The 16,454-nt window shown below is 40.3% G+C and overlaps 1 protein-coding gene across 4 annotated transcripts in view; it reads left to right on the top strand.

Moving 5' to 3' along the window:
• PLXNB2 (plexin B2) overlaps positions 1-16,454 on the top strand; it is a 257,387-nt gene that overhangs the window by 227,569 nt on the left and 13,364 nt on the right. For all 4 annotated transcript variants that reach the window (XM_065630873.1, XM_065630864.1, XM_065630856.1 and 1 more), the window contains 9 exons: positions 329-468; positions 1,471-1,571; positions 3,795-4,024; positions 5,017-5,198; positions 5,984-6,050; positions 6,174-6,320; positions 9,503-9,659; positions 10,649-10,749; positions 12,887-12,971. In XM_065630873.1, coding sequence (XP_065486945.1) covers positions 329-468; positions 1,471-1,571; positions 3,795-4,024; positions 5,017-5,198; positions 5,984-6,050; positions 6,174-6,320; positions 9,503-9,659; positions 10,649-10,749; positions 12,887-12,971 — 1,210 coding nt within the window. The remainder of the gene's footprint in view (positions 1-328; positions 469-1,470; positions 1,572-3,794; positions 4,025-5,016; positions 5,199-5,983; positions 6,051-6,173; positions 6,321-9,502; positions 9,660-10,648; positions 10,750-12,886; positions 12,972-16,454) is intronic.

Below are 16,454 nucleotides of genomic sequence, written 5' to 3'. Positions count from 1 at the left end.
GCTTCTGCCTGCTGTCTAGAAGATGTCACACATAAAGAGCGGTCCCAAGCTGCCAAATGCCTTTTACCTTCGTTATAGAAGAATGTAAAATTGTAGCTAGACAGGCTGGGGATTTTTCTTCTTCTGCTAAGCAAAATAAATTTGCTTCATGGAACAAAGTGCTAGTGACCTGAATTCAGTATAAAGTATTCTGAAATGTTTTCTTTGTTTGGCAGTTTGAGCTAGAAATTCACTTAGTGAGAATTACTAAAAATTTAGAGCATAATTGAGAAGTGGAGCACTGTCCATTTGCACTTTTTTAGACAAATGTCTGTACTTACCTAATTAGGTGAAATTTGGACTCCGGGAATGGATCCTTGGAAGGGTGGAATATGATACACGTGTGAGTGACATCCCACTGCATCTTATTTTGCCACTGGTACTCATTCCTATGCTAGCAATCATCGCCATTTCTATCATGTGTTACAGGTAAGTTCCTTTGATTAGGTGTTTTTTCTGTCCTAAATCTTTCAAAGCACTACCTGATTGTTTTCAGCTCAGTCTACAGAAATTACCTTCATCTTTTTTATGAGCCACTGAGTTAAGAAAGGCAGTTACAGCTGGAAATATGTATGAGCACCAGTTTATTCCTCTCACACACACCATTCTGTCCTTTATACATAAGCACAACAATTGGTCCCAGGCTTGCCAAGTGCACAATTGCACTCTGAGTTGCACACATACATTCTTGAAATGGCAGCTAAAGTGCCTTTTGTGCAGGAGATAACTTATTCTATATACATATCCATCAGCGTTTACGGTGCCTCGGTCAGCACCGTAGGTCTGAGCTGGATGGATTTGGCTAAGGGGTCATTTTGGCCTTTCCAGCTGAGATAAGTGTTACCCACACACAAATTTCATGATTCACGGTGACATTCATGCTTCACAAAGGGCCAGAACGATGTCTGTATTTCACTTAAGACCTGCTTAGCCCGATTTTAAGGTTAGTAATAAGGGCCTCACACTGTCCCTCAGGAGGAGGTGCATTTCACTCTTACGGTGCCTATCAGTGCAGCTGAGGCTGTGCTGAAGTATGTGCTGTACAGCACTGAGGCTCTCGTGGACCTCCTGCAACCTTCTCAGCTCAGGACATGTTGCAAGTAATCTCTGTTCAGTACATACAAATCGAGCTTCTGTACTTAATATGTGATTGAAAGCATTTGTAACTACTGCTTATGGGATTTTGAGTCACGGGCCCAAGTGTGCTTTGAAGCAGCAGGCCCGTGATGGTGCCAGGTTGATTTACATGGAATGAAGACTTGGTCCACTGTTGCTGTTCTTCTCCATTTTTCTTTCTGCTGCCAGTGTTTAAAAAGAAATCAAAACCAGGAAAATGTTCTCCAGTCCTTTGGCTTCCCACTCAGAGCTGTTGCAAAGTAATTGCTTTTGCAGTTTGTAACTTTTTAAAAATCTTACCTCTATTCCATAAAGACGCAAGAGCCAACAAGCAGAACGCGAGTATGAAAAAATTAAATCACAACTTGAAGGCCTGGAGGAGAGTGTCAGAGACCGATGCAAGAAGGAATTCACAGGTATGACAGATATTTGCACACCTGTGGGTCCTCTTGAGCAATCAGAAGATGCGCTGGAGCAGTGGTGCTAGCTTGCTAAAACTGACCTCTGGGAATAAATAATGAGATTTTAGTAGGCTTGATTACTGGCATTGACATACGGCAGATATTTTGTTATTGCACGTGAAAGCTGTAAATAAAATAAAACAGGGACCTGAGGTTATTAAAGGAAATAGATAGTTTTCGTCTAAAGGAAGCACAGAGTTAACAACTGGGAAATAGAAACTAGTTGAGATTGAGGCTACAAGCCATTAATGTCAGCAGCCATTGATATGGAGGAAAGAATGTTTTATAGTGACTAATCATGCACTTAGTGTTTAACACAATGGCTGTATGTGCCAAGTATGCACATTAAAAACTGTTTTCAGAGCTGCAAAATTTATTTGCAGCAATCAGCATACAAAGGGATAATTTGGCAAGCTTGCCGCAAAGAAATAACATTTTGCCTTGTTTATCGTGGGAAAACTTTCAGCTTGATTTGAGGAGCTAGCTAATTGTTCTGTGTAAATGTAGAGGCATCATCCCAGGGAAGGCAGCGGGAGGTGTGAAGGCTCAGCATTTCTACATGTTGAACTACTCATTGTAATGCTTAAATTAGGCATCTGAGTGCAAACATTGCAAATATTGGCCTAAATGATTACCATGAAATGTCACCTCATTATCTGAAATATGCTTGCTGTTGGGTCACGTTAAAATAATCTCTACTGAAAAAACAAAACAAAACACGTTTTTCTTTCTAAAGAGAAATAGATTATTTCGTATTGACAGATGCTAAAATGTAGGAATTAATTTAACAGCAATTTCAGGTTAGAGTTTGAAATTAATTTAAGAAGCTCAGGAGATCTCAAAGATTTGGGCCATGCTGAAAGCCTCTCCCAGTCTTGTTTTTCTGGCATTTCTGGGACAGGGTGTCCTTTTCTTGTACCAGCTTGCTTTCTCTGGAAAACCAGCTCCTTCTAGGTTCTGGACACAAGCGAGAAGCAAATGTTTGAATCAAGAGCTATTCCCAAATGGGCTTCATTTCAAACTGCATTTTGAACCATGAGAGGTTCTATCAAGGTTAACAGCCCTCTCTCTCCCCACCTCTCCCATGCAACTCCATACCCATTTCTGAAAGGAGAAGGTGCTTTTCTCTTGCTGACACCCCTCGTAGGGGCTACAGGCTCCTGACACATGTTCGGTTGAAGGCTTCCTCTCTGCTCCACCAAGGGGAATGCGCATCCCAGGAGCCATTCAGTTGCTAAACTGCATCCACCTTGGCTGACAGTAAAATGAAGCACTGAAGCCAAAACACATTCTGGATCCATACTGTGAAACTGTTATGTCAATAGCACAAAGTGCGGACAGACTAAAACACATGGGACCAAAGATAGCCAGGGAAAGGGATGTCAGGGGGAGGTACAAATTCCACAAAGCTGAAAACCACAAGGTGCTTTGTCCCTTAGCTTTGCTGAATGCTATAAAACAAGGAGGTGAATGAATAAGAGAAAGAAAATTGCCAAGACAATAGGTCACTATATTAATTAACATAGTATTCTAGTCAATTGGCAATATTGGATAATTGGAAAGCCTTCAGCTAGAATAGCAGCTCCAAAGGATGATTCCCTAATTGTTACCCCTTTTAAGAACTTCAGGGCTTTTGAGTCTCACAGAAATGTTTCCATCACTTTCAATGAACCATTTAACCTTCTTCCTTCCTGCCAACACCTTCTTTCCAATTAAATTAGTGTACTTTACACTTTAAACCTTTCTTTCCTTGATTGCTGTGTGTTTTTAAAAAGTACTTTTGATACTACCTAGACTCAGAAGGAATAGAATGTGCACTGGAAAAAACAAAACAAAGCAAAAACCAATATTGCAGCGTCTGTCTTTGGCTCTGTGCTACAATCCTACATTAGTATATGTGAACTCACCCAGATGTCCATTAAGGCCCTTTCTCAGGTAGGGAGCAACAAGGAAACCATCTGTGCTAAAGGCAGTTATCCTCATGTCACCATAGGATTACCTGTGGACATAGTTATCAGGATAATTGGTAAAAATAGCAAGGGAAAATGTGAGGTGAAATAGAGTTTTTGGTGTTGAGTTGCTTTTTCTCCATTACAAGGCACCTAAAGAGATTGTGTTGCCTAAAACAGCTGTAGACTTTTGTTTGAATGAACCTTTAAACTGTATTGCATATTCCAGATCTAATGATAGAGATGGAGGATCAGACAAATGATATCAATGAAGCTGGAATTCCAGTACTGGACTACAAAACCTACACAGACAGAGTCTTCTTCTTGCCCTCCAAAGACGGAGAGAAAGACGTGATGATTACAGGGAAGCTGGATATTCCCGAGGCCCGACGGCAGACGGTGGAGCAGGCTTTGAACCAGTTCTCCAACCTCCTCAATAGCAAATCATTTCTCATTAATGTGAGTACTGAAGTAGATTCACCTCGTCTCTTAGCTAGGCATACCTGTGTGTGCAAGACAGTAGGTTTGCAAGCACAACTGAACCAAAGCTATTAAAAATACGTGATTTTCGTACGATTCTGGTTCCACAGTAACTGCTGCAGAAATGGGGCATCAGAGCCAGAGCTTCCTGGTGAGGCAGAGAGGCGAGATCATATTTCTGTGCCAGGTCACATAGTATGGAGTTAGTCAACATTGCAGTGGCTGTAGGAAAACAGATATTACCCAATCTGGCATAAAAATTGCTGTTACATTTGGTTTAACCTTTTAAGAAATGTGATTAGAGGGTGCTGATTCCATCCCAGTTCATCACGGGAATCACCTGCGGGCAGTGTCTGCTGGGTCTGTCCCAGAGAGGCAGAAGCTCCTCAAGTGGCCTCTTCATCAAGATTGATGAGTGCTCACAGCAGCTCTGAAGAGACTTCTAATTGCTTCCTCTCAAAAACTGAGGCTGATTGTCAGACACCTAAATATAGATTTAGGCTTCTAACTTTTTCTCCGGTTTTAAATGAGGCTCCTTTGCTGCGCTAGTTAATGGCAGCATTACAGTTTGTGGCAGATGAGAGCACGTTCCCAGATGTACTTAGATTAGTGTCTTTGTAATTTGATGTGAAAGGACTGGGAAATTGGGGGAGGGGGAAACTGATTTTCTCTTTTAAAAAATTGTCACAGAACGCCTTCTTTCATTTAATTAAAGCATCCTTTTTAGGTAAGGTTCCAGTTAAAGTATATAAGCATTCCTTGACTTAGTCCAGTGTACTCTGTGTGTATCTAAAAACAAATTTTAGGCAACATTTTGTTATAAGTAGTTTTTTCAAACTTCTGAAAACTTTTCCATTCTGTGCTTAGATTAATATTAAAATAATATTGCTTGTCTTCTTAGTGTAGACAAGTGTTGAGGTTCTCCAGAAAGCTGTCATCTGACTTGATTTTAAATTTGGTCTCTGTTTCAGTTTATTCACACGCTGGAAAACCAAAGGGAGTTCTCTGCTCGAGCTAAAGTGTATTTTGCATCTTTACTGACAGTCGCTTTACATGGAAAACTAGAATACTATACTGACATCATGAGGACGCTGTTCTTAGAACTGATGGAGCAGTATGTTGTGGCCAAAAACCCAAAGCTGATGCTAAGAAGGTCTGGATGATTGTCATATTTTTTATAGTTCTTTCTTTTTCTGTAAATATATTTCTTTTGCAATGTGGCTGTGTTAAAATGCCAGCTATTTGTGAGAGTCAGAAATAGCCTGGTCCAAGCATCCTAGGAGGACGAGCTTAGCAGGAAAAGCTGTCGAAGGCACAGGCAGGACTGCTGGCTACAGATTTCCTTATTCAAATCCTGTAGTGTAGAATCTGTATTGAGATTACTGAAACATCTGCATTACTTCAAAATACAATACTGAACATTTAATTTACTTTTAAATCTAATTTTATTCCAAATGATCTGGCATTTATACCACACATCATCTCCGTAATGAGCACACATAATCAGCTTGCATTGTGTGTTCAGTGAGGGCTCTAGTGTTTTTAACCCTATTGTTATCCCAAATAAATTACAAAAGACCTTGATCTATGTATGTTGTAGCTTTGTAATCTGCAGGTTATTTCCCAGTAACTGCACAACTGAGTTAATTTTTTAGCTCTTACAGTGTAGACCCAGTTGAAGATTTTGCATAAAGGATGTGTGCTTTTCAGTAATGAGCTGAGGTACCCAGGAATGATGAGCAATACAAAGCACTTATCCTAAAGCAAGTACGTGCTCTCAAGACTCTATAGGGAAATCATTGCATTAGGAGAGTGCATGCAGTTAAGCATGTAAAAATATTATTTCAAGCAAGCAATACTATTTCAAGCAAGCAATGTTTTTCTTTAAAACTTTGTCATTAAGTACCCTTACCGTACTTGGGTTGGTTATTTTTTCAGATCTGAAACGGTTGTTGAGAGAATGTTGTCTAACTGGATGTCTATTTGTTTATATCAGTACCTGAAGGTAAGAGTTGAAGTCTGTTGCCTGTTTGGTTTGGTTTGGTTTTTTTTATCAATAATACTTAAACATGCTGCATTGAGTATATCTTTTGGATTTGCTTTATTTTATTTCCTTTCCTTTAAACAGGACAATGCCGGGGAGCCTCTTTATAAATTGTTCAAAGCTATCAAACATCAGGTAGAAAAAGGCCCAGTGGATGCTATACTAAAGAAAGCCAAGTATACATTGAATGACACAGGCTTACTGGGAGATGATGTAGAATATACACAGTTGGTAAGTGGAGCCTGATTAATATATTATAAAATATTTTTTCTTTTAAAATTAAGTCCCGTAGTGTTAAGTCTGTACAAACTTTTCTGGACTACTGTGACCTGCATAGAAATTCTGGTCATGGGCAGGACTGTTGACAGTTTGACCAAAGCAGGCCTCCAAGCAGGAAAATAGAATTGTAGAGTATCTTCTAAGTGTTATATCCAAGTCCTGCCACTGTAGAATCCACTTCAGTAAATAGCTTTCATAATTTTCAAGGTCTGTCTAAACAGTGATTGAGGTGTCTGGCTCCTTCCCTTTTCTCATCTAAATTAACTGACAACTGATTTTTGCAGAATTCTTTCACTAACATTATGCTTGAACTTTGGATTGTTTTTCTCCCTTGGTGTTGCTGCTTGTCAGCATATCAAACATCATTGTAGAGATCATTTTACTAGTACACCAGGATGAGCTCCTCTACAGTCCTGTGAGATGGCTCTGCAGTCTTCAGAACACCTTAAGAACCAATTTCTGCATTTTTTCCTCTGTGAGTCAAACTCTCTTGAACATGAGCAGCCCAAATGGCATTGGAAGGGCTTTTTTTCCACCTAAGGAAATAATTCCCTACAGTGATGAGGGGAAGCTGCCTCTGCAGGCAGTTCTGGAGACCCATGTTAGATGCTTCAAGTGGGATGAAGTGGACATCCCTGCCCCAAGTGTTCCCCTCTGAGCTCCACCACTCCCTGAATCTGATCACCAGTGCCATGGCCCAGTTCTGTTATGAATTCTGCTTTGAATTAATTCTGTTCACTGCCACGAATTTCCAGCACTTTTTCAACCAGACTCCAGCACATGGATTCACTGTCTTTTAAAAAAACTGAAGCAGCCAACCCTTTAGCTGTTTAGGGAGCATAAATTCTAGTTTTACTCTGACAGTCTTGCTGATTTTCTTCAGGATACAGTGTAATCAATATCAAAGATGCACAGACTGTCCTTCAAAGACCAACACAGGATTTTTTTTCCCTCTCTGGTTTCTCTTTTATTGACATGTTAAGAGCCATTTGTGGTTGTCTCTAACAGAGAAAGATGGACTGACATATTTGCAGTGTGCGAAGAAAAACTTAATAAGAAGCTTTATTAAGTCCTGGTTAAAAAAAAAAAAATCACGGTTTTGTGTATTCTGAAGGGATGCTGATGGGAGGGCTGGTGTGAGAGGGTTGCTGTACGACTTTCACTCACAGAATCACTAGACTGTGACCTAGACTGCCTCAAAGAAAGAGTGTGCTGGGCAAAAAGTAATATTTTAAGTTCAGTTGATATTTTGGGGATTAGTCGAGTTGTCATCTTCATATCTGAACTAAAAAGGGCTACCCGTAGAAACCACGCTGACTGGCAATGCTGGTTATTTTTTCTCTTGTGTATGGAGAACAAAATTTACTCGCAGTGTACATCGTGTAAGACTTAATGGCAATAATTCTTTATTCAGTCTGTTTCTTTTCACAAAAAAAGTCAAAGCCTGCAATTAAGCTAAATGAATGCAGTGTGAAAGCAGAAAATTTGTGTATGCAATCAGATGTGGGCACAACAAGCTTACTAGCTAGATATTAAACATTATAACATTGCACAGTAGCAGTATTTGGTCCAGATTTACAGATTTCCCCTCAAAGATTTTATGTGTATATATGCATGGAAGATGATGAGATATATGTATATATATGTATGACGAAAGATTATGAAGGGGATTACTATAAATTATTGGGCTCTTCGGCGTGATGATGACGTTGTGGTAACTGCGAACAGATAGGGAGCATTCATGCACCAAGCTAGGTTAAAGCATGAGTTAATTAGTTCACGTCTGCCTGAAAGTGAGACACAGTGGGAAAGTACAGTATAGAGCAGTTGTCTGCTCTCTAATTGTTCTTATTTAAAAGATGAATCTGTTTTGCATCACTGGTTACAGTGGCGTGCTGCATACTGAACCAGCAGCAAAATCATGTCTAATTACCATAAAGCTAATAGGAAAAGGAAGGTGAAATCTCATGATTAGTTTGTGAGTTCTGTCAAGGGACAGTGCAATCATGTTTAATTTGACTGCCGTATGGCGTAGTTTTTCTTCACTGTTTAAAAATACCAGACATGCAAGTTTATTTCTGAGGTTTGAGATGATAAATCCAGGCATTATGGTTGGCAGGACTGTACATATCCGAGAGCTGCAATGCTTCGGATGTGCCTGGCCTCCAAAGCTACCTGACTGGGAAAAGGTCCATGAGGGCTCTGAGCCGTCGTACTGATTCAGCCAGTGAAAAAAAAAATAGAAGCTTTTCATAACATCTATTTGATCTTGGTGGTTTTCTTGCTTCTGGGGATGTTTCCTGGCCATCGTTTTCTCATTTGCTTTTGTCTGTATTAAAACTGACACTTATTTAGCAAAGCTGCTTTTTAAAAAAATTACTCTAGATTTAGCAGATTACAGGCTTTCAAGAAATTCTGTTTTAACATTTAAAAAACCACGTCAATACTATCAGAAAACAGTAATATTTTAGAACTAGTGTGAACACTTAGGTATGTTTCCCGGAGCTATTAGAGTTACTGTGACAACAGTAGCAGTAAATGAAGTCTTCAAACACACAAGATTATATAATTGTCTTTGATATATGTATACATGTGTGTGCATGTATGTGTATTTATATATATCTAATGAACAGCTAGTCACAGGAGGTGAAGTTACGGGAGCTGAACAAGTAAAACCACAACCCTGAAGACAGTTCGGCAAAATGCAGTTCAGATGATTATTGGGAGCTCCTTAAATTTGGGCACTGCATTACTTGTGCTTTTCTATGTTCCAGGCTAAATGAGAAGCATGTAACTAGTCAGTGGTCTGGCTGCTTTGTTCTCGTGCATCCCTCTTTAATAAATTCCTAAGACTTGATAATAGTAGCATGTTACACGAGTAAATCTATTCTGCATCTTTGCTGTTTTGTCATAGTGGAAGGAATTAGCTGGAATTTACAATAGCTGGTTGGCTGATAACAGTGAACGATCCCTCAAACAATCCGTACTCCCATTGCAAATATGTGCTGCTGTGCAGTAATCATTGCACAGTTAATTTTAGATATTGTTTGCATTTCCATCACTGAGAGAAACATACTGAGGTAATTCAACATTTATTTGTCTTAATAACCATGTACATTCTTTTTTTTTTACAGACAGTAAATGTATATGTCCAAGATGGAGGAACCGATTCCATACCTGTGAAAGTGCTGAACTGTGATACAATATCACAAGTAAAGGAAAAGATAATAGACCAAGTCTATCGAAATCTGCCATGTTCTCAGTGGCCAAAAGCTGAGAGTGTAGTTCTTGGTAGGTAGCAACTTTTGATACTATATTGAGCAGGCGAAACATGTTGTGTGATTTTCTGTTTTCCAAAAAAATGTCTATAAAAGCTTTTTTTTTTTTTAATTGGATTCATGTTCAGCTGGATACAAAAATGCAGTATTTTGCAGCAATCTTAATATGCATTAAAAATTAATGCTTTCTTACAGAGTTCTTTTTCCTGACTCTTAAAGTTTTGGTGTACTGTCATTAGTGTGCAAAGAGCCTGTTAATGACTGTTAGCACAAATGAATTCATGTCTGACAGAGTGAGTTTCTCAGGTACTAATTAATGTGGCGGTGACAGCATGGACAATTAACTGATGGAGAAGTAATGATGCAATTTCAGAAACTCGTACTGATTTTGACTTACCTTTATGATGATTATTCAAAAGAATTATAACTTAGAGGAGCTGCACTCTTAGGAGATGATGAGCCACCCAGCCTCTGAAAATCATCTTCCTTGAAGGCTTTCAAAATTGCTGTTCTCTTCTTGTGAAGAAAAGAATTGACGTAACTTCAAAGGCCTAATAATCTCATAATAAAAGCTCCAATTAATAGTTTTGTAATATCTTCATTACTGCCTTAATCTGAAAGTAGAGGATGCAATTCTTGCTCTTCAGAAAATCCTAGTAAATTACCTAAAATTGCCTTTTCTATTCCATACAGTCCTGCTCCTCTATTTTGAACTGATAGCAGTTCTTATTAAGTATATTTGTAGTATTCTATGCAAAGGAATTTAATTTTATGTGGAAAATAATCAAAAGTCATGTGCATGGTTAGAAATAGTTCATGCAAACTTCTGTAATAAAAACCAAACTATTAAGCAATAGAAAACACACATTGTGGCATGTGCCAAATTGCTTCCTTTAATGTTCCACAGTGCGTCAGTAGGTCTCTAAACTGAAACATTCTTGGAGTAGTTATTTTTACACATGGTTAAAAACTGATTTTTTTCTCATTTTAATTACCCCTTAGAGTGGCGTCCTGGTTCTACTGCACAGATCCTCTCAGACTTGGATTTAACATCCCAAAGAGATGGCAGATGGAAACGTATCAACACACTAATGCATTATAATGTAAGGAGGTGTTTCAGAGTGGTTGTTCACATCTGTTAACTGTTCTCTAGTAATAAGTAAAATCTTTATTTGTTTTTAGAGAAACTTCTGTGCTACATAAAGAATTAAAAAAAAATAAAAAGCCTAGCTCTGGGTCTAGGCAGTAAAAGCTTGAGAGCGTGAAAGGCTAGGTCTAGACATATTGCCTAAACTTCTTAGCAAAAACACATCACCTACATGCCAAGACTTTGGTTTCCTTATCATTACAGTGTCCAAATCCAAATTCCCCTTAGAACATTCAAAAGCTCCTTTTGCTGGGTCTCATATTCATCTCTCCTTTTCTCTATCACTTCCTACCCCTGAGAATTATCTTTGTCCTTGTTCTGCTGCTAAATAGATTTTGGGTTGGTCTGGTTTGTTCAGCAGCTCAGTCAGGAGAGCAGATGTTGATGTTTTTGTACTGTCTGGTTTAGGTTTCTTCCTGTGCATTCCACCGAGCACTTATCTTCACTTTATATGCTGTTTATTGCTTTCTAACAACAGATAGCCTGATTAGGAAAGATAGAAGTCAGTTAGTTTTCCCTCAGAAAACAGACAGGTCCAATTCCTCATGATAAACCTCATTTTTGTACAAAGGGCACCCCCACTGGATTGAGGAACCACTGAAGTTTTGGAGATGCTTTTAGTATTTTCAGTGATCTCAGAGGAGATGTTGATGGGATCTCTTATTAAAGGAGGAGGAGAGAGTCTGTTCTGGATTGCAGAGCCAGTTTCCCAGGGAGCCTTTGAACGGCAGCATTGATCATAGGGCCGGATTCCCTGCTAAGGATTACAGAAAACGCAGTTTAGGTGTTAAGAAAGAGGCTCAGTAGTGCATACTTCAAGTTTTACTTGCTTGACCAACCTCATAGCCTTTTATGAGGACATAACCAGGTGGATAGATGATGGCAAAGCAGTGGATGTGGTCTATCTTGATTTCAGTAAAGCACTTGACACAATCTCCCACAGCATCCTCTCTGCTAAACTGAGGAAGTGTGGTCTGGACGACTGGGTAGTGAGGTGGAATTCGGAACTGGCTGAAGGAAAGAAGCCAGAGAGTCGTGGTCAATGGGGTGGAGTCTGGTTGGAGGCCTGTATCTAGTGGAGTGCCTCAAGGGTCAGTACTGGCACCAGTACTATTCAATATATTCATCAACGACTTGGATGAGGGAATTGAGTGCACTGTCAGTAAGTTTGCTGATGACACAAAGCTGGGAGGAGTGGCTGACACGCCAGAAGGCTGTGCTGCCATCCAGCGAGATCTGGACAGGCTGGAGAGTTGGGCGGGGAAAAATTTACTGAAATACAACAAGGGCAAGTGTGGAGTCTTGCATCTGCACAGGAACAACCCCAGGTTCCAGTATAGGTTGGGGAATGACCTATTAGACAGCAGTGTAGGGGAAAGGGACCTGGGGGTCCTGGTGGACAGCAGGATGACCATGAGCCAGCACTGTGCCCTTGTGGCCAAGAAGGCCAATGGCATCCTGGGGTCTATTAGAAGGGGGGTGGTTAGTAGGTCGAGAGAGGTTCTCCTCCCCCTCTACTCTGCCCTGGTGAGACCTCATCTGGAATATTGTGTCCAGTTCTGGGCCCCTCAGTTCAAGAAGCACAGGGAACTGCTGGAGAGAGTCCAGCGCAGGGCCACAAAGATGATGAAGGGAGTGGAGCATCTCCCTTATGAGGAAAAGCTGAGGGAGCTGGGTCTCTTTAGCTTGGAGAAGAGGAGACTGAGGGGTGACTTCATTAATGTTTATAAATATGTAAAGAGTGGGTGTCACGAGAGTGCAGCCAGGCTCTTCTTGGTGACAACCAATGATAGGACAAGGGGCAGTGGGTGCAAACTGGAACACAGGAGGTTCCAAATAAATTTGAGAAGAAACTTCTTCACAGTGAGGGTGACAGAACACTGGAACAGGCTGCCCAGGGAGGTTGTGGATTCTCCTTCTCTGGAGACTTTCAAAACCTGCCTGGACGCCTTCCTGTGTAACCTCACGTAGGTGTTCCTGCTCTGGCAGGGGGATTGGACTAGATGATCTTTTGAGGTCCCTTCCAATCCCTAACATTCTGTGATTCTGTGTGATTCTGTGGAATATCATCCCCTATGTTTGTCTTTTCAAAGGTCCGAGATGGTGCCACGCTCATCTTATCAAAAATGGGAATTTCCCAGCAGCCAGAGGATAATCAGCAAGATGTCCCAGGGGAAAGTAAGTATCTTGTGGCTTCATTAGCTCCCAAAATGACTGGAAACCAAAACCCACACAGAGAGTGACACTGCTGTCCTGATTGTGTTTATCAAGCATGTCTGTGGAGCTGATTATTCCCCACCAGACTATATAGGGCTTATTTGTTGTGCGTTACCCACTGCACGCTTGTGATGGTTTTCTTTGTCCTCATTATAAAAGCTTTAAATAATGTGGCTTTAACCATAATTGCTGAGAGTCCATACCCCAGCTTAATAGAAAGCATCCTTAGCAAATATTTCCTTGCATATTTTATTTCTTGATCCCACTGCAGCTACAGTCAAACCATATGTTTCATCTTTCTGAAGCTTAATCTCTTTTTCTCCTTCTTTCTTCCTATTCTTACTTTCCTTTCCAAATTTCTTCCTCTTCTTATTAGACTGAGAACTGGATGCAGTTTTCTAGAACAACCACAGTAGAGACAAGCTCCCCTCTGTGGCATAATGGATCTGTTGTAACTTTTTATTGCATTTCTTACTACTAGATTGCCTCGCAAATTCATCTCTGTATGTTCATATTTTGTGTTTCCCTCCCTTTGAGCGATATTTCACCGGCTATGCTAGCTTGGTTTTTCCAGGGTTCGTTGCTTGTCTTTATTCATTCCATTCATGTCATCTCTTTAGATGCAGCCTTTTCCACAATTCCTTTATTCATTTTGAGGTTTGCAATCCACTGTAAGTTGGTGTCAGGAGTTTCTTTCTAATGTTTCCTGTCTTTCACATCACTGAAGCAGCTCTTGCATAATTCTTATATTGTGGTCTGCTACAGTATGCTGGACTTCTCAACATGAAAGACAACCTGTTAGCTTGCAACCCATCTTTTAAAGCTTTTACTTCTTCTGTTAGTATTCTGTCTAGACCAATTTCCTTTATCTTGAAACCTTTTGAGAGACAATATCCATTACAACCTAAAATGCAATCAGATTTTAATGGAAATATTTACTTGTAAATTTATGTTCTTTGCCACATGTGTTTACTTTACATTTCAGATGTTCAGTTTCTCTGGGTTTTTTAATCCTTATATTCAGTTATTTTACACGATGTAGAAGGTAGATTTATGGAATGATAATTGTTGAAATCATTCTTCCTTCTCTTAACTCATTTTATGTGCTTTTCTGTCTAGCACTGATTGCAAAAGCCATTGCTTCACCTAATAGTTTCAGTCCTTTAAACAGATATACTGATCTTAAATGTAATAGGTTTCAAGGGCTGGGGAGTAAAACAGATTGGAAATAATATGCCAGAAATGTACATTTTTCAAGAAGATGAGTCTCAGCTGACAGCTCTGACATATATCACTATTTAGCAAAAACGTGCAGACTTCCGTTTCATTTGTGTTCAGTGTTGGCCAGGAAATTAGGACAGGTAGAATTACTTGCCATTTACTTTTTACTCACTCCTCCCAGACACTTTCTGTTGAGACTTTTTCCAGCGCCCTTGAAGGGTCTTCCAGTGGCCATGGCTACACCCCTGCTGCCATCCTCTCACCCCTTTACTGCAAGTGCCTGCCACAGTTGGCCAAGTGCTGACTACTTTGCTGCAGCAGGTGCCAAACCAGCATGTCAGCTGAAAAAGCCATTCGGTTTAATACAGATGCCTCGCGGCCAGGCGAGGAGCTGATTCCCGGTCCCTGTTCAGTTTGGATGCCCCAGTTGCTGAGATAACTGAGGCAGTAATCACCTCCACTCTGAAGAAGAGAGTGGACCATGAAGGGAGCCTGCTGGTGTCCTTAGCTTGCTTTGCTCTCTTAACACAGCGTGGTGGCCAGTCTCTCATTCCGGGGTCCCAGTCTTCATCCTCCCCAGCTCGCTGACCTTGTTGCAGGCAGTGGAGGACCAGACTCTGAGGTTTTCTTATTTTGTTGTTTTATTTTCCTTTCCTCCATCTCTGCAATTTTATCTTTAGCTATGATTCCATGTGATGAAGCTCTTTGAAGATACACAATCTTTACTCCAAGATTAACTCCTTATTTGTTACGTGTGTGACATATAAGGAGTTGTAAAGGAAAAGCAGACTTCTGGGGACAGTGCTGTCAAATAAGGGCTCTCATACATGAGCGTGTAGAGAGAGTTTAGATCCCAAAGTATGGAGTGAAGACAGCCTCCACCATGCTCCTGCTTCACACCCTGTCTTACTTTGTAGTACTGTACAAATTTGGGAAGAAAGCATTTCTTGCCAGGTGAGCCCATTTTCTTAAGTGCCCAAGGGTCTTCAGAGCTACCCAACGCCAACTTGTTCTTTCGGAAAGCTATAAAATGTTACAAAACTTGTGCAAAGCGAGAGCCTGCAGTGACAGTGATTTGTGAGACACTATATGTATAAAAGGGAGAGGAGAGGATCAGAGGCTTCCCTTCCACATATACACATGTATATGACGCAGGGATCTACAGGGTTGGAATAAATAGAAATCCTATCCTGGCTCTGTGAATGAGGCTTGTGACGAAGTGATTTTCCTTTTGTCCAGAGTCTCTCATTAACTTGCACCTTTTGCATTCAGAAATGTCAGCTGAAGCCATTGACTCTCTGCCAAAGTACTCGGCCTTGCACAGAACAAAAATGTAAAACCATGTTCAGAGATGTTGCTCTAAAACCTGGCATTGCTTCCATGCTGCTTTCAATTCACAGCTTCTAAGAGGAAGACACTAGAAGCTGAAGGTTGTGACAAATTAAATGCAGCATCTTTTTCTTCTGGAGATAATAAATGCAATTACTAATTTGTATCAAGATGGAGAATGGTTTCAATGATTTCATGCTCCTATTTCTGTACTGAACTATAAGCCAAAACAACACAGTCTGTTATTCTGGGGTCTTTCTCTGTTGTTTTGTTGTGTTTTGTTTTTTTTTTTTTTAATTCAGAATAAAAATAGCAGAGGTTTGCAGATCAGAAATACTGATTAGCAGATCCGTGTAGGACAGCCCTTCATTCACCTCCATGGTGTGGGGTATTCACGGGGGAAGGAGACTGGAAGGTAATTCGCTGCAGGCCACACAAGGGGAAAGGGGCTGCGTTGCCTGTCACCATCTCACTTGTCTCCATCATGTTTACATCACGGTTCATGCCACTATGATTAGTCAGTATAGTCACTATTTGGTGTTAATCCCTCCAGTGTTATTTTATATTGGCCCAAGAATGCCCAAGGGCCAAGACAAGGAGTTTTGGGGGAAGCATTTGACCCAGTGGGCACAGTCTTCTCCTCTCTTATGGCTTGGCGCATAATGTGGCTACTGCAATAAAAAAGGAGATATTTTCCCATCTTTTTATTTTCTTCACCTCCTACTTTTCCATTGGGGAAAATATTATCTCACAGAAATGTTATTTTCTCTTAGCAACCGTACTACCAACATGTTTTGTCGCCCCATGTTCCTGAATTTCTCTTCCTCTTTCTTTCTGCTATTTTTAGCAATGAATTGGGATCTTTGTATTGCAAAAGTTCATCTGGTTGAGTTG

The sequence above is a fragment of the Caloenas nicobarica genome, chromosome 1 (genome assembly GCF_036013445.1).
Source record: "Caloenas nicobarica isolate bCalNic1 chromosome 1, bCalNic1.hap1, whole genome shotgun sequence".
Lineage (NCBI taxonomy): Eukaryota > Metazoa > Chordata > Aves > Columbiformes > Columbidae > Caloenas > Caloenas nicobarica.
The sequence above is the reverse complement of the archived record's forward strand: the minus strand, read 5'-3'. Positions and strand labels throughout refer to the sequence as shown.